At 51.0% G+C, this 17,895-nt stretch overlaps 1 protein-coding gene across 6 annotated transcripts in view; it reads right to left on the bottom strand.

Annotated features, from left to right (window-relative positions):
• ints10 (integrator complex subunit 10) overlaps nt 1-17,895 on the bottom strand; it is a 215,996-nt gene that overhangs the window by 65,333 nt on the left and 132,768 nt on the right. For all 6 annotated transcript variants that reach the window (XM_070871989.1, XM_070871997.1, XM_070871978.1 and 3 more), the window contains 3 exons: nt 16,184-16,251; nt 14,970-15,073; nt 8,388-8,527 (listed from right to left, as the gene is read on the bottom strand). In XM_070871989.1, coding sequence (XP_070728090.1) covers nt 8,388-8,527; nt 14,970-15,073; nt 16,184-16,245 — 306 coding nt within the window. In that variant the 5' untranslated portion in view covers nt 16,246-16,251. The remainder of the gene's footprint in view (nt 1-8,387; nt 8,528-14,969; nt 15,074-16,183; nt 16,252-17,895) is intronic.

The raw sequence follows: 17,895 nt of genomic DNA, 5'->3' as shown, positions 1-17,895 counted from the left end.
GAGGGGAGCGGAGGAGGGAAGGGGAGAGGAGGTGGAGAGGGGAGTGATGGGAGAGGGGAGTGATGGGAGAGGGGAAGTGATGGGAGAGGGGAGTGATGGGAGAGGGGAGTGATGGGAGAGGGGAGTGATGGGAGAGGGGAGTGATGGGAGAGGGGAGTGATGGGAGAGGGGAGTGATGGGAGAGGGGAGTGATGGGAGAGGGGAGTGATGGGAGAGGGGAGTGATGGGAGAGGGGAGTGATGGGAGAGGGGAGTGATGGGAGAGGGGAGTGATGGGAGAGGGGAGTGATGGGAGAGGGGAGTGATGGGAGAGGGGAGTGATGGGAGAGGGGAGTGATGGGAGAGGGGAGTGATGGGAGAGGGGAGTGATGGGAGAGGGGAGTGATGGGAGAGGGGAGTGATGGGAGAGGGGAGTGATGGGAGAGGGGAGTGATGGGAGAGGGGAGTGATGGGAGAGGGGAGTGATGGGAGAGGGGAGTGATGGGAGAGGGGAGTGATGGGAGAGGGGAGTGATGGGAGAGGGGAGTGATGGGAGAGGGGAGTGATGGGAGAGGGGAGTGATGGGAGAGGGGAGTGATGGGAGAGGGGAGTGATGGGAGAGGGGAGTGATGGGAGAGGGGAGTGATGGGAGAGGGGAGTGATGGGAGAGGGGAGTGATGGGAGAGGGGAGTGATGGGAGAGGGGAGTGATGGGAGAGGGGAGTGATGGGAGAGGGGAGTGATGGGAGAGGGGAGTGATGGGAGAGGGGAGTGATGGGAGAGGGGGAGTGATGGGAGAGGGGAGTGATGGGAGAGGGGAGTGATGGGAGAGGGGAGTGATGGGAGAGGGGAGTGATGGGAGAGGGGAGTGATGGGAGAGGGGAGTGATGGGAGAGGGGAGTGATGGGAGAGGGGAGTGATGGGAGAGGGGAGTGAGGGGAGAGGGGAGTGAGGGGAGAGGGGAGAGAGGGGAGTGAGGGGAGAGGGGAGTGAGGGGAGAGGGGAGTGAGGGGAGAGGGGAGAGGGGAGTGAGGGGAGAGGGGAGTGAGGGGAGAGGGAGTGAGGGGAGAGGGGAGTGAGGGGAGAGGGGAGTGAGGGGAGAGGGGAGTGAGGGGAGAGGGGAGTGAGGGGAGAGGGGAGTGAGGGGAGAGGGGAGTGAGGGGAGAGGGGAGTGGGGGAGAGAGGAGTGAGGGGAGAGGGGAGTGGGGGGAGGAGAGAGGAGTGGGGGAGAGAGGAGTGGGGGGAGAGGAGTGGGGGAGAGGGGAGAGGGGAGTGAAGGGAGAGGGGGAGTGAGGGGAGAGGGAGAGGAGTGAGGGGAGAGGGGAGTGAAGGGAGAGGGGGGAGGGAGGAGGGAGGGGGAGGGGGGTGGGAGAGTGTAAGTGAGGGGGAGAGGAGGGGGGAGGGGAGAGGAGGGGGGAGGGGAGGGGAGAGGAGGGGGGAGGGGAGATGGGGGGGAGGGGAGATGAGGGGGGAGGGGAGAGGAGGGGGGAGGGGAGAGGAGGGGGGAGGGGAGAGGAGGGGGGAGGGGAGAGGAGGGGGGAGGGGAGAGGGAGGGGGGAGGGGAGAGGAGGGGGGAGGGGAGAGGAGGGGGGAGGGGAGAGGAGGGGGAGGGGGAGAGGAGGGGGGAGGGGAGAGGAGGGGGAGGGGAGAGGAGGGGGGAGGGGAGAGGAGGGGGGAGGGGAGAGGAGGGGGGAGGGGAGAGGAGGGGGGAGGGGAGAGATGGGGGGGGAGGGGAGAGATGGGGGGAGGGGAGAGGAGGGGGGAGGGGAGAGGAGGGGGGAGGGGAGAGGAGGGTGGGAGGGGAGAGGAGGGTGGGAGGGGAGAGGGGAGATGAGGGGGGGAGGGGAGAGGGGAGATGAGGGGGGGAGGGGAGAGGAGGGGAGAGGAGGGGGAGCGGAGAGGAGTGGGGAAGGGGAGGTTAGAGGAGCAGGAGGGGGGGTGAGAGGAGGGGGGAGGGGAGAGGAGGAGGGAAGGGGAGAGGAGGTGGGAGTGGAGAGGAGGGGGAGGGGAGTGATGGGAGAGGGGAGTGATGGGAGAGGGGAGTGATGGGAGAGGGGAGTGATGGGAGAGGGGAGTGATGGGAGAGGGGAGTGATGGGAGAGGGGAGTGATGGGAGAGGGGAGTGATGGGAGAGGGGAGTGATGGGAGAGGGGAGTGATGGGAGAGGGGAGTGATGGGAGAGGGGAGTGATGGGAGAGGGGAGTGATGGGAGAGGGGAGTGATGGGAGAGGGGAGTGATGGGAGAGGGGAGTGATGGGAGAGGGGAGTGATGGGAGAGGGGAGTGATGGGAGAGGGGAGTGATGGGAGAGGGGAGTGATGGGAGAGGGGAGTGATGGGAGAGGGGAGTGATGGGAGAGGGGAGTGATGGGAGAGGGGAGTGATGGGAGAGGGGAGTGATGGGAGAGGGGAGTGATGGGAGAGGGGAGTGATGGGAGAGGGGAGTGATGGGAGAGGGGAGTGATGGGAGAGGGGAGTGATGGGAGAGGGGAGTGATGGGAGAGGGGAGTGATGGGAGAGGGGAGTGATGGGAGAGGGGAGTGATGGGAGAGGGGAGTGATGGGAGAGGGGAGTGATGGGAGAGGGGAGTGATGGGAGAGGGGAGTGATGGGAGAGGGGAGTGATGGGAGAGGGGAGTGATGGGAGAGGGGAGTGATGGGAGAGGGGAGTGATGGGAGAGGGGAGTGATGGGAGAGGGGAGTGATGGGAGAGGGGAGTGATGGGAGAGGGGAGTGATGGGAGAGGGGAGTGATGGGAGAGGGGAGTGATGGGAGAGGGGAGTGATGGGAGAGGGGAGTGATGGGAGAGGGGAGTGATGGGAGAGGGGAGTGATGGGAGAGGGGAGTGATGGGAGAGGGGAGTGATGGGAGAGGGGAGTGATGGGAGAGGGGAGTGATGGGAGAGGGGAGTGATGGGAGAGGGGAGTGATGGGAGAGGGGAGTGATGGGAGAGGGGAGTGATGGGAGAGGGGAGTGATGGGAGAGGGGAGTGATGGGAGAGGGGAGTGATGGGAGAGGGGAGTGATGGGAGAGGGGAGTGATGGGAGAGGGGAGTGGTGGGAGAGGGGAGTGATGTGGGAGAGGGGAGTGATGTGAGTGATGAGTGAGTGGAGAGGAGAGGAGAGTGAGGGGAGAGGAGAGTGAGGGGAGAGGAGAGTGATGGGAGAGGGGAGTGAGGGGAGAGGGGAGTGAGGGGAGAGGGGAGTGAGGGGAGAGGGGAGTGAGGAGTGAGGGGAGAGGGGAGTGAGGGGAGAGGGGAGTGAGGGGAGAGGGGAGTGAGGGGAGAGGGGAGTGAGGGGAGAGGGGAGTGAGGGGAGAGGGGAGTGAGGGGAGAGGGGAGTGAGGGGAGAGGGGAGTGAGGGGAGAGGGGAGTGAGGGGAGAGGGGAGTGAGGGGAGAGGGGAGTGAGGGGAGAGGGGAGTGAGGGGAGAGGGGAGTGAGGGGAGAGGGGAGTGGGGGGTGAGGGGAGAGGGGAGAGGGGAGAGGGGAGTGAGTGGAGAGGGGAGTGAGTGGAGAGGGGAGTGAGGGGAGAGGGGAGTGAGGGGAGAGGGAAGTGAGGAGTGAGGGGAGAGGGGAGAGGGGAGTGAGGGGAGAGGGGGGGAGGGAGGAGGGAGGGGGAGGGGGGGTGGGAGAGTGTGTGAGGGGGAGAGGAGGAGGGAAGAGAGAGGAGGGGGGAGAGGAGGGGAGGAGGGGAGAGATGGGGGGGAGGGGAGAGGAGGGGGGAGGGGAGAGGAGGGGGGAGGGGAGAGGAGGGGGGAAGGGAGAGGAGGGGGGAGGGGAGAGGAGGGGGGAGGGGAGAGGAGGGGGGAGGGGAGAGGAGGGGGGAGGGGAGAGGAGGGGGGAGGGGAGAGGAGGGGGGAGGGGAGACGAGGGGGGGAGGGGAGAGGAGGGGGAGCGGATAGAGGAGCGGGGAGGGGGGGAGGTTAGAGGAGCAGGGAGGGGGGGTGAGAGGAGGGGGGAGGGGAGAGGAGGAGGGAAGGGGAGAGGAGGAGGGAAGGGGAGAGGAGGTGGGAGTGGAGAGGAGGGGAGGGGAGTGATGGGAGAGGGGAGTGATGGGAGAGGGGAGTGATGGGAGAGGGGAGTGATGGGAGAGGGGAGTGATGGGAGAGGGGAGTGATGGGAGAGGGGAGTGATGGGAGAGGGGAGTGATGGGAGAGGGGAGTGATGGGAGAGGGGAGTGATGGGAGAGGGGAGTGATGGGAGAGGGGAGTGATGGAGAGAGGGGAGTGATGGGAGAGGGGAGTGATGGGAGAGGGGAGTGATGGGAGAGGGGAGTGATGGGAGAGGGGAGTGATGGGAGAGGGGAGTGATGGGAGTGATGGGAGTGAGTGGAGAGGAGAGTGAGGGGAGAGGAGAGTGAGGGGAGAGGGGAGTGAGGGGAGTGATGGGTGGGGAGTGAGGGGAGAGGGGAGTGAGGGGAGAGGGGAGTGAGGGGAGAGGGGAGTGAGGGGAGAGGGGAGTGAGGGGAGAGGGGAGTGAGGGGAGAGGGGAGTGAGGGGAGAGGGGAGTGAGGGGAGAGGGGAGTGAGGGGAGAGGGGAGTGAGGGGAGAGGGGAGTGAGGGGAGAGGGGAGTGAGGGGAGAGGGGAGTGAGGGGAGAGGGGAGTGAGGGGAGTGAGGGGAGAGGGGAGTGAGGGGAGAGGGGAGTGGGGGGAGAGAGGAGTGTTGGGAGAGGGGAGAGGGGAGTGAGGGGAGAGGGGAGTGAGTGGAGAGGGGAGTGAGGGGAGAGGGGAGTGAGGGGAGAGGGGAGTGAGGGGAGAGGGGAGAGGGGAGTGAGGGGAGAGGGGAGTGAGGAGTGAGGAGTGAGGGGAGAGGGGAGTGAGGGGAGAGGGGAGTGAGTGGAGAGGGGGGAGGGAGGAGGGAGGGGGAGGGGGGGTGGGAGAGTGTAAGTGAGGGGGAGAGGAGGGGGGAGGGGAGAGGAGGGGGAGGGGAGAGGAGGGGAGGAGGGGAGAGATGGGGGGGAGGGGAGATGAGGGGGGGAGGGGAAAGGAGGGGGGAGGGGAGAGGAGTGGGGAGTGGGGGAGGGGAGAGGAGGGGGGAGGGGAGAGATGGGGGGGAGGGGGAGAGGAGGGGGGGAGGGGAGATGAGGGGGGGAGGGGAGATGAGGGGGGGAGGGGAGATGAGGGGGGGAGGGGAGATGAGGGGGGGAGGGGAGAGGAGGGGGGGAGGGGAGAGGAGGGGGGGAGGGGAGAGGAGGGGGGAGGGGAGAGGAGGGGGGGAGGGGAGAGGAGGGGGGAGGGGAGAGGAGGGGGGAGCAGAGAGGAGTGGGGAGGGGGGGAGGTTAGAGGAGCGGGGAGGGGGGGTGAGAGGAGGGGGTGAGGGGAGAGGAGGAGGGTAGGGGAGAGGAGGTGGGAGTGGAGAGGAGGGGGAGGGGAGAGGAGGGGGGAGGGGAGAGGCGGGGGCGAGGGGAGAGGAGGGGGGAGGGGAGAGGGGAGAGGAGGGGGGAGGGGAGAGGTGGGCGGGTGGGGAGAGGCGGGGGGAGGGGAGAGGAGGTGCGAGGGGAGAGGAGGGGCGAGGGGAGAAGAGGGGTGAGGGATGCTGAATGGGTCCCGCCGCCATGCTCTCACTGAGTACTTCGGGCGGGGCCTGCCCCCAAGCGAGAGGCCGGGCGGGCGGGCCCCGCCGCCACCACCGTGGAGGGAGGGGGAACTGCTGAACGGGAGGTGTGGGGAGCGGGAGCTAAACGGGAGGAAGGGAGGCCCGAGTCTGATCTTCGCCGCCCTGGTGAGCCCATTCGGCCAGGGCTAGGGGCGGCGTGCTTCAGGCCCCTCCCACGCAGTCTTGGGGGTGAGGAGCTACTGTACATGCTCGCACACTCTAGCGCGCATGTGCAGAGGTCCCGGCACTGTTTTCAATGTCGGGATCTGGCTCCACCCTCTAAGCATTCTGCTGCGCTGCTCCAAGGGCCTGGATCGACCGGACGGAGGGGAGAATACCAAGGTAAATAATAGACGCCGTTTCTGTTCTAAAAAGTCAGCGCACCACACGGAGATGGGTCGTTCTAACCCTTGGGGCAAACTTAGGCCAAAAATTTCAGATTGATGACCCTTTGTCAGAAATCTGTTTCTCTCTCCACAGATGCTGCCTGACATGCTGAGTATTTCCAGCATTTTCTGTTTTTATTTCAGATTCTAGCATCTGAAGTATTTTGCTTTTGTAAAGTCTTATTAATGTTTTATATAGGCTCATCATTACCTCTTGGCTTTTATTTTCCATACCTTCTGATAAAACCAATTTGCTTTTTTTTTCAGCCTTATCAACCTGATGTGCTATCTTTAATGTCCTGTGAACATGTGCCCCTAAATTCTTCTGCTCTCCCACAGTATTGCACCTATTTCCATTGAGTATAATTACTGCTGTTTCTTTTCACGTCACTTATAAGTGGAGCAGACAGACATTCTATGGGCAGAGGATGTGAGAGATACCAGAGGGAGACAATAATCCCACATAATGTCAGGATTACAACACGGCAGTCAAATGTTGACCATTCAAAATTGTGACTGAAAAATCATGACACAGAAGCAATTTTGATATGTACAGGAAATGCGCGCTATTCACAAAACTTTTAACATATTTTTAAATTCTTTATGGATTAAGGGCACAGCTACATAACTAACAGTGCCACTAACTGCAGACAGTAAATCCACACATTACAATGTCTATTTTTACATCACAAACATCTGATCATTTGTAATTTGGACTTTTTATTTCAAAAATTTATCTGAAGGTGGCTTGCTCTTTCACAAATCTATTATGGTTTCCTTTTTTCTTTAAATTGCATGAGATTTCTTTTTAAATCCATTATTCTCAGCATATTCCAGCAGTTAAGACAGGATAAGCATTTTACTCACACATTGGTAATCACCAGGACCCCCACATACCAACCACTTGAGGTCATATCTCAGTTGGATGACTTTTGTCAGTTCTTGTCCAGAGCATTAGATAGCAGTATAATGGAGCATTTCTACTCACAGCTGACCTCTTGTTGACCAATATTTGTTGTACTGTCCCACCTGCTGGCTGGTGGACATGTGGCATTAAGTAACCTTGATGACATTCCAAACTGCTGGCTGCAACAGGATCAAGTACATGGGGAATGGAGACTATCCCCGTATGCTCGTTCGAGTAAAATGCAGCTTTCAACAGAAAGAAATGGGAAATAGTCTATTTTTTTAATGTTGGGTTCTTTGATTTGGACTTTTTGGGGTAGGGGAGGATCAAGTTATTTCATACCATTCTTCCCTTCTCTACATTTTCTATGTCTCCTTGTACATGTCCAGGATGGTAGGAAATCAAATTGTTACCAGAAATCTGACAATACCACTGTGCAATTCCCATAAAGGGGGCGGGGATGGAAATTGCCCCCTTCTTTAAGGCCCGTTACCGCCTCTAAAGGGGTGGTACGGCCATACCATACAGGAGCAGGCAGCAGGGCCGGCCCATCTGGAATTGCCCCCGGGCCGGCGGGAACGGGTTTCTGTCGCACCCAGCGCACTGACCCCTTACCACCCAGCGACAACACCTTTTCTGCCCCGTGGGGGAAATTGCCTTATGGGAGCGTGGCCGCAGGCGGCCGGTGCCTCTCACAGCTTCGTGCAGTAGGAAGCTGCCAGTGGCAGGACGGTGTGGCCATCCTTAAAGGGGAGGGCGCACCGCCGCAGCCATCATTTTGCTTTAATTGTCGGCTGACTCCCGAGTTGGCCCTAAAATGACGGCCGCAGTTTCGGCCGGGCCGACAACAGGCAGCCCCGCACCCCCTCTTGGATACCGGGCCGCTGGCCAGGCCGAAACCCTCCCCGGTGGCCCAGTGGGCTTCACATCGACCTTGCGCTGTCGTCATCACTGCCCCACTCCCGACACAAACCTGCCCCTACACTGCCTCAAACAGCACCAAAAAAGCACTGGGAGGCGGTGTCAAGAGTTAAAGAGCCGAATTTTCCAGCTCTTCCCTCTGACTCCCGCCGGGCAGTAAATTTCCTGATAATTGAAATTGCCCCCCCCAATCTCCCGCGGAGGGCAATTTCAGCCTCTAGGAGTTGTGGTCTGGGGTGATGTTGCCTCTGATTTTCTATTCTGGCCCGCAAGGAAATGTCCAACCTCCGCTAAGCATCCTGAATGAAACTGCTGAGGTCAGGCACTCACCGTGTGGCAAATCTGGACTTGACCCCTACGCCTTATTTGGCCACTATGTGCTATAAGTTTTAAAATCATAGGAAACAGTACATTCAGAACAAACAGCTTACTAAAGATCCTGCTGCAGAGAAACTGCTGCACACATCTTAAACTTATTTTTGTTACACTAACAGAACTGATCTATAGCAATTGCTGACACAGAACACATCACACCAGCAGTGACATTATAAGAATTAGTTAACAACAGTATAAAACAAGATCAGTATTATATGAAAATACATACCCCGTGTTGTACCACGGATTCTGGGAACCGTCTCAAGAGAAGCAGCAACATTTCTGCTCTCTCTAATGTGTTGAAGCACTGTTCTGTGGCTTTAAGAAGCATTTCACATTGTATTCGACCTGGAAGAGTCTCAAACAGTCCTGAAAAGCAATTTAACCGAGTTTTAAAATTTATGATTTATATCCAACTGGCTCTTAGAAGTACAGTATATTATTTGTACTTCAATATCTCACTAAGTATTCACATTTGGTTCATGTAGCCCTTTCAGATAGGATATATATCAATCAGAAACTTCGCACACCGCTGATAATTGACATTTACAAACGATATTATCTTTCTCAATTATACAAAGACCACATGTCACCAGTAACTTGGGTTATTCTGTGACAGAGAAGCCAGCTTGGGAACTCTTGCTCTATTTCTGCAAACCACATCCAATGTGGGACAAGGACAGGCTCAGTATGCCTCAATGCTAGTTTTAAAGCTAGACACCATGCTGGCCACTTAAGAAAGCGTTTTACAATCCTTTAAGAAGTAATTTTGTTTTGCAACATGGAAAGGTAAATTCCTTCCTTTTCTGGAAAAATACAGGAATACAGTACAAAGTTCACATAAAGGGTAGTAGAAATCTGGAACTCTCATCCCCCAAAGGCTGCATTTAGAAGGACAACTGGAGCTTTCAAGACAGAGATTTTTGTTACGTAAGGATATCAAAGGATATGGAGCAAAGGACTTGAGGTGCAGATCAGCCATGATCTAATTGAATGGTGGAGTAGACTCGAGGGGCTGAATGGCCTAATCTTGTTCCTAATCTTTCTCGTGCTGCACTATATTCTCCAGTGTGAAGAACGCTGAAGTAATAAGTGCGTGATTATATCTAATCAATTGCCTACAATTAATTGGAGGAAATGTTAAGTCTTTATAGCTTTTTGTTGCAACAGGCTCAGAGAGATTACAGCATCACCCTTGAAGCAAGCAAGAACAACCATTCTAGCAATAGTCCCCACTACATATAGCGGGCGCGTTCTTGTGAATGCGATTTTCCTGCTATACACGATGACTAGTATAACGTGGTATGTTGTTTCATAAATATTTCATAAAATAAAAAATCATTTCAATTTTTAAAAAGGCCGGAGGGAATCTTTATCCTCCGTCTCTCCACTTCCCACGGTGTACATTTACAGTGCCATTACTCAATGCCTAAATGTCAATAGACAAACAGTTGATCATGGAGGGATTTTAAGATAATGATGAGGACGTTGAAATTTCATTGTCAGCTATTCCTCAGAAACTTGGGTTGGAGATTAAAGAGCTAGATCCGTTTAAGAGCCGGTCAGACTGTCATGTTAACTTTAAAATTAAGCCGGAAGGTGTTCAGCTCATCAAGTCAGCAAGAAGGACTCATAGCAATGGCAGGAGTTCCAGAGGCGATGTGGTTAGCACTAAATTGCACTTTAACAAGGTGAAAATAGCCGTTTGAACTGCCCAAAATAGTCAGCGCTCTTAATACGGTTTAAGGAGTGCTTTTGTAATTGACGCCTATGGCAAATGGTCAGCTGTCCGGGATAAGTGGGGACAGTGCAAGTGGTGAGTTCCATATTGGCACCAAAACTCCTGTAACTGGTCAATGAACGGCGCCCACCATTAGTTAGACTTGACCTTGCCCGTTTAATGTCGATGATATTTTGCCCTGAAAGTTGCTGGAGGTGGAAGATGGAAACAGCAAGGTGCTCTTTAGAGGGCATCTGGGATCTGAGTGAATAAGTCAAGCAACTGTGCATCTCCTTATCAAATCAGATAGAACAATTCTGAAATTAACAGCTAACTGCCACTCAATGCATTTGAATGGGGAGCCAGCCAGAGAGATAATGTTTTCGCAAAACTAACAGCAGCAACTTTTGGATTTCTGCAATTAATTGTGCATCTGCCCTCGGCTGAAGGCGCTGTGGCATTTGCACTTGAATAATGGCACACACTATTAGCATTGCTGTTAGTATGACAGCAATTTTTGGGCCATTGTTTTCTCCTAAGTAGTAACAGCTCCATCCTCTGGAAGAAGTGAGAATGACAGATGATAACTTTTACAGCATTACCCACTGACTTCTATAATAAAAAATAGAAAATGCTGGAAATCTCAGCAGGTCAGGTAGCATCTGTGATGAGGAAGCAGAGTTATTTCGGGTCGATGACCTGTCGTCAGAACTGGAGAGTGTTCAAAAAGAACAGATTCTTAACAAGCACTGAAAGGGGATGGGGAAGAACAAAAGGGAAGGTCTGTAATAGGTTGGAAGACAGGAGAGATTAAAGAGACAAAAGGGATGCTGGCCCAAATTCAAATGCTAATGTCAGGAGTTAGAAAAACATTAGTCGAGATAGGGTGGTGAATGGTGGGATAATGACAACTGCCATTAGAGACAAGGCGAAAAAAGAAAAAGGCTCTGAGCGGGGCAGGGAGAGAGCGGAAAGGGAGCCAAAGATTGGTAGCGGTTGCGCTCTGGAATTTTTGAACTCGATGTTGAGTCCAGAAGGCTGTAAAGTGCCTAAACGAAAGATGAGGTGCAATTCCTCGAGCTTGCGTTAAAACAGTGTAGGAGACCGAGGACAGAAAGGTCAGAGTGGAAATGCAGTGGAGAATTAAAGTGACAGGCGACCGGAAGCTCAGGGTCACACTTGCGGACTGAACGGAGGTGCTCCGTAAAGTGGTCACCCAATCCACGCTTGGTCTCCCCAGTGTAGAGGAGACCACATCGTGAGCAGCAAATACAGTATACTAAATTGAAAGAAGTACAAGTTTCCCCTGGAAGAAGTATTGGGGCCCTGGATAGTGGGAAGGGAGGAGGTAAAAGGGCAGATGTTGCATCTCCTGCACTTGCACGGGAAAGTGCCATGGGAAAGGGAGGGGGTGCTGGGGGTGACTGCGGAATGGACCAGGGTGTCGCGGAGGGAACGGTCCCTTCTGAATGCTGAGAGGGGAGGGGAAGATGTGATTGGTGGTGGGATCACGCTGGAGGTGGCGGAAATGGCGGAGGATGATCCATTGAACGTGGAGGCTGGTGGGGTGAAAGGTGAGGACAAGGGACCCCCCCCCAGTCCCTCAGAGTCTGTTTCTTTTTTTCTCGTCTCCAATGGCAGCTGGTCATAATCCCACCATTCACATCCTATCTCGACTAATGTTTTTCTCACTCCTGACATTAGCATTTGAATTTGGACCATCATCCCTTTTGTCTCTCTAATCTCTCCTATCTTCCAACCTATCACAGACCTTCCCTTTTGTTCTTTCTTCCCCATCCCCTTTCAGTGCTTCTTAAAAATCTGTTCTTTTCAAACACTCTCCAGTTCTGACGAAGGGTTATCGACCTGAAACGCTAACTCTGCTTCCTCTCCACAGATGCTGCCTGACCTGCTAAGATTTCCAGCATTTTCTGTTTTTATTCCAGATTCCACATCCGCAATATTTTGCTTTTATACCACTGATTTCTATGGACTGTAACAATTGTGAGAAACCTAAAGAAAACCAGAGTCCATTTCTCTTAATTCAAATTATCTGATAATTCAATTTTTAAGCACTAAACTCCCACTTTTCTGTGTTATTTACATAGCTTAATTCAAATAACTCGTTAATTCAATTTTATTAGTACAAAATAACTTCAAATTATTTGGAAGACTTCTTAGATTACATGACTACATTTGTTAGTTAATTGTTTTGCCACAACGATGACAAAACCAGCGGTGATGTTGCAACACAATTGTGCTGCGCTGCAGATCCAAAACCTATCAGACAGGATTAAGTTAAAGCACTGATCACGCAACCCCTAAGACCTATGAGAAGCTCTATGACAGTTCTTACATATGTATGATTGCACTATTGAATTACTTTAGTCTGTCAAATTAGAAGGACAGTCTCACTTAGCTGCATGAAGCTTGATTCAGCTTATTTTCCTATTGCCAATACCTTCTGTACACCCTTCATCTTACAGTTGCATATTTAGCCAACTGGAGCAAAATTATTTCTTTTGCTGTTTTTCCCCACTTACAAACAGGAACATCACTGAATTTTCACAAAATTCAAAACAGTGTCACGGCATACACGCAGATATGATCGACTTATCCGCGGATTATTTAAATTGAGGGTTATTTCTCATTTTCAACTCCTGTCTCTTCCTTAGTCATTCTCATTACATGCATCATTCACCAGCTAAGATGGCTCGCTGCCAGATTTTTGTTGTAACCAGTCACTGGTCGGCATAAAAGGTACCCCAGGGTAACTCGCTGTCCAATCTCCCCCTTCTTTAGAGGACATCTGACCTCTAGTGAACAACCCTCCCCCCTACTAGCATAAGAGAAGTCAGTAATTTGTCGTGAGCAGGTTTGATCTCCATCCTAATATGTGTGGCACAAAGAATTAAGATGCAAAATCCTGCACCTCCTTGTTTTTTATTTTAATTCAATTCATAACACTAGACACTGATATTTATTTTTTTAAATATCAGTCTTCTGTATACAGAAAATATTAGAAGGCTGATGTTGAATTACAAGTTAGTAATCCAACCAAGAGGATCAGATGACTACAAAAATTATGACTGCTAAACTCAGTTAGCTAAACTCCAAGATTAGATTTGCTGCCTGTAATTTGCTGACCATCAACTAGCATATGGAAGTTAGTTTACTTCTTTTCTAAACTGGCATAGCTTCCCACTGGTGACAACTGACAACTTTGACATTTTTTGAATGAGATGCTATGGAGCCTGGTAGAATTTTCAATGTGTGATGCATAACCCCCACAGGATAATGGGCCATTCTGGATTGTGAATTATTCAGAAATTCACTGTCCTCTACGTAATATAACATACAACATGATGCATTAAAAGTAATAACAATATGCCGTTTGACTTTTGAGAAATTTGCAACAGAAAATTCTTACAAACGCTTTACTGTGATTAGAAGTCATGCATCAATTTGAATTCAAGGAGTCAGGCACCTAATGTGCACCCAGGCCTCCACCAGCATTGCTTCGTAAGACATAGAAACATAGAAAATAGGTGCAGGAGTAGGCCATTCGGCCTTCGTGCCTGCACCAACATTCAATATGATCATGGCTGATCACTCACCTCAACAGCCCTTTCCTGCTTTCTCTCCATACCCCTTGATCCCTCAGATCTTTGTCCCTCGCCCGCTGTAACCGCAATGGAAAACCCACTAACTCACACAAATGGGGTTTCTGACAAAAGGCACAGTGACACAGAGGGGGAAAATTCATGATCCCTTGCCTGTTTTCAATCGTGCAAATCAAACAATGGACAGAGCACGTTAGGGGAATAGTCGGATCTGCCTGATGTAATGCAGTGCGTGTTGTACAGTAAAGACAAGCCGGGAACTTTATTCACATCCTTTGTATTTTTTTTTCCAGGTTACATTTTGACTCGAGCATTTTGCTTTGAGGTCACAGCAACTTCATTAGTCATTGGTCCAACGCCTGGTTGAGAGCAAAAATTCAACATGGCTTCCCCCCCCCACCACCCAACCCCCCAACCTCGTTAGTTTACTGCCACTCTTGATGTTAAAAATCAGCCTTTAAATCTGATTAAGCTTTCTCCACTTTATACAGCACTGCAAAGAAGCCCCATTTGCCAGGTTATCCAGACGCTTGGGTTAGTTCTATGTACAAGCATTAGGCAGATGGGGATTCTCACACATAAACAAGGCTAGGTTACAGCTAATCTGGGACACACACAGCACAAGTTTGCTCACCATTTACAAGACAACTCCCAGTGCAGTAGCAGAGTGAAAGAAATGGGAGTCAGAGGGGAGGAGGTGGGATTAACAAACAAGCCAACCCTGCAAGATACAAAACAGGTCCACAAGTGAAGGACATTTTCAGCAAAGCAGGAGGGGGAATTAAGAGAAATTTAAACTTCTGAATGCGGGAGGACAGTTGGAGCCTCATTCTCTCTCCCCCACCTCCCTCTCCCCGCCCAACTTCTCTTGGTTTACGGCGCTAAATCAGGTTCCGTGTATCTGCAGAAGTGTAAATCCACGAAGAGCTGGGTCTGCACAGGATGGGGGAAGCTGGTTTTGAGAAGCGTAGACGCCTAGGGAGCTGACTTGTGGGCAGCGACCTGCCAGACTCCGATCCAGGAAAGAGAAAAAAGTGTCGATGTAGGAGGCTTCAGAACTGCTGAGACAGTAATTCGCATAGTCGCTTCGACACGGTCTCCTTGCTTGTGCGTAGTGTGAGGCGATACATCTGTGCCTGACCGTTGGGTTCCAGCCTCAACAAACAGCCGACCTGGATGGACTTCGTGTGGATGACTCCCGCACCGACAAAGTTGTCAGGATTGGGATTTTGATAGATGATTGAAATCACACAATGATAGCCTGGAGTAACTCATCTTCCAATTTCTCCTTCCATTCATTACTCTTACTCTCCCATCCCCTGCCGCCTCTCCAAACAACACTGTACACTGGAAAAATTATGACAAATTCCATTTCATGCCACCCCACTCAGTAGTACAGTGAGTTGGTTTACCTCTATTTGGTGAACACACGATATAGGGCATGAAGAAAAATGAAACAATTTTTTACCTCGTAAAAACTGTGTCTGCTTGTCCTGTGCATCATTACGCAGTGCTGCTGTAATGACGCTTATTTCCCTCCATACCATCGGCTGATCAGGAAAATTTACAAACCTGTTATTTAGAAAGACACACTGAGTTACTTGTAATGCACACACTAATACTTCACTGTTCTGGAATGCATACCATTACAAAGTTATAACATACTTAAGTCTTAAATTCAGGTTAATTGTGGCTAGCTTAGATGCATCAACCCAAATAAAATTAGATAAATTATATAGGAATAGAAAATACTTTGATTTGTAATCCTAGAATAAGTAGTGTTTCATTACCCAATACAGACAATACCTAATTGGAACATTACACAAGTTAACACCACCTCCCTCTTGTTGCCCAAAAGAATATCTCACATTTATAATTCATAGGAACATAAGAAATAAGAAATAGAAGCAGGAGTAGGCCATTTGGCCGTTCGAACCTGCTCCGCCATTCAATAAGATCATGGCTGATCTGGTCTTGGCCTCAACTCCACTTTCCTGCCCACATCCCATAACCCTCGACTCCTCTATCATTCAAAAATCTATTTATCTCCACTTTATATATATTCAATGACCCAGCCTCCACAGCTCTCTGGGGTAGAGAATTCCAAAGATAATGGCCCTCAGATAGAAGAAATTCCTCCTCATCTCCGTATTATTCTGAATCTAGTTCCAGATTCCTCCTTGAGGGGAAACATCCTCTCTGAATCTACCCTGTCAAGTCCCCTCAGAATATTGTATGTTTCAGTAAGATTACCTCTCATTCTTCTAAACTCCAATGAGTATGGGCCCAACCTGCTCAACCTTTCTTCATAAGACAACCCCTTCATCTCAGGAATCAACCTCGTGAACCTGCTCTGAAATTCCATCAATTGATGCTGTTACAGTTGAAAATATTAATGTTTCCATTTCAGGGTTAAAAAGAGAAAACTCTCCTGCAATATGATTATTTCGTATTCAGATCCTACACAAGCTCCCGAGAATGGGTTCGAATGAACACTCTACATCCAAAATGTTTACCTAACGTTTTTCTTTCAGATGCTGGTGAGCTTTCTGTGTATTGCCAGCATTTTGTTTTTATTTCAGATTTCTAGCACTTGCAGTTTCTTCTTTTCATCTCCCATAGAGATGCCTGGCACTATCTCAAAACACTTTAGTGCGGAAAGTTGCTTGTTGTGTTACTTACATGTCATAAAGGAGTCTTCCAGCTGAAGCCGTTCTCTCAGCATTTCGCTCAATTGTGTACATTTCATACTAAGAACAAAAACCATTAAAATATTAATGGCAAAAAAAATCAGTAAACTAATCCAAAACATTTATATTGCATCAAAGCAATATTCAGTTCTACATTATTTTTAGGGGGAAATCAAGCAAGATTAAGAGTTCAGTTTCAAATATTATCAGCAACCTGCTGATTGAACCCCAGTTTCATTACCAGCATGTGCAACAACAGAATAAAGGACACCAGATAGTAAATCGGGAAGTGAAAGAGAATTTCACAGTGACCTCTGGAACCATCTAAATCAAGAAGCAAGCTTTATGTGGGATCTCTAAATTGTCAGTCTGACAATTTAGAGACCATGGAGGGGTCAAGAGTAGCGGTGGTGAAGTAGAGTTGGGTGTCATCAGTATACATGTGGAAACTGACGCTGTGTTTTTGAATGATGTTGCCAAGGTAAAGTATGGAGATGAGAAATAGGAGGGGCCAAGGATAGATCCTTGGGGGACACCAGAGTTAATGATGCGGGAGTGGGAAGAGAAGCCGTTGTAGGTGATTCTCTGGCTGCAATTAGATAGATAAGAATGGAACCAGGCAAGTAAAGTTCCATCTAGTTGGACGACGGTGGAGAGGCGTTGGAGAAGGATGGAATGGTTAGCTGTGACATAGGGTGCAGACAAGTCAAGGACTCAAAATTGAGTTCAACAATTTCAGATCATAACCTCTGCCCCCATTTTTTTGGACGGCAGCTGTTGGTGATTTTGCTATTCCCATTTCTGGGTGAGCAGAAATTGTTCCAATTAAATATTGGGAATAACGGTCCCTGCCACAAACTCCGTTCCCTAGCCACTGACTCCATCCCTCTCCCACCACCCGAGAGGCTGAACCAGACTGTTCGCAACCTTGGTGTCATATTTGACCCTGAAATGAGCTTCCAACCACCTTTCCGCAGCATAACTAAGACCGCCTATTTCCACCTCCGTAACATCGCCCCTTTCCGCCCCTGCCTCAGCTCATCTGCTGCTGAAACCCTCATCCATGCCTTTGTTACCTCTAGACTTGACTATTCCAACACACGCCTGACTGGCTTCCCACGTTTTACGCTACGTAAAATTGGGGTAATCCAAAAACTCGGCTGCCTGTGTCCTAACTCGCACCAAGTCCCGTTCAATCATCATGCCTGTGCTCGCTGACCTACATTGGCTCCCAGTTAAGCAACGCCTCGATATCAAAATTCTCATTCTTATTTTCAAATCTCTCCATGGCCTCGCTCCTCTCTATCTCTGCAATCTCCTTCAGCCCCCCCCCCCCCCCACCCCCGAGATATCTGCGTTCCTCTAATTCTGCCCTCGAGCATCCCTGATTACATTTGCTCAACCATTGGTGGGGCTGTGCCTTCTGTTGCCTAGGCCCTAAACTCTTGAATTCTTTGCCTAAATCTCTATGCCTCTCTACCTCTCTCTCCTCCTTTAAGATGCTGCTTAAAAACTACCTCTCTGACCAAGCTTTTGGTCACCTGCCGTAATTTCTCCTTTTGTGGCTCGGTGTCAAATTTTTTGACTTATAATATTCCTGAGAAGCACCTTGGAATATTTTACTACGTTAACGGCGGTATATAAATAAGTTGTTGTTGTTGTTATCGTCGTTCAGAAGGCTGTAAAATGCCTACTCGAAAGATG

This window comes from Pristiophorus japonicus, chromosome 2 (genome assembly GCF_044704955.1).
Source record: "Pristiophorus japonicus isolate sPriJap1 chromosome 2, sPriJap1.hap1, whole genome shotgun sequence".
NCBI classification, from domain to species: domain Eukaryota; kingdom Metazoa; phylum Chordata; class Chondrichthyes; family Pristiophoridae; genus Pristiophorus; species Pristiophorus japonicus.
Note: the sequence above shows the minus strand (reverse complement) of the source record. Positions and strands in the feature narration are given on the sequence as shown.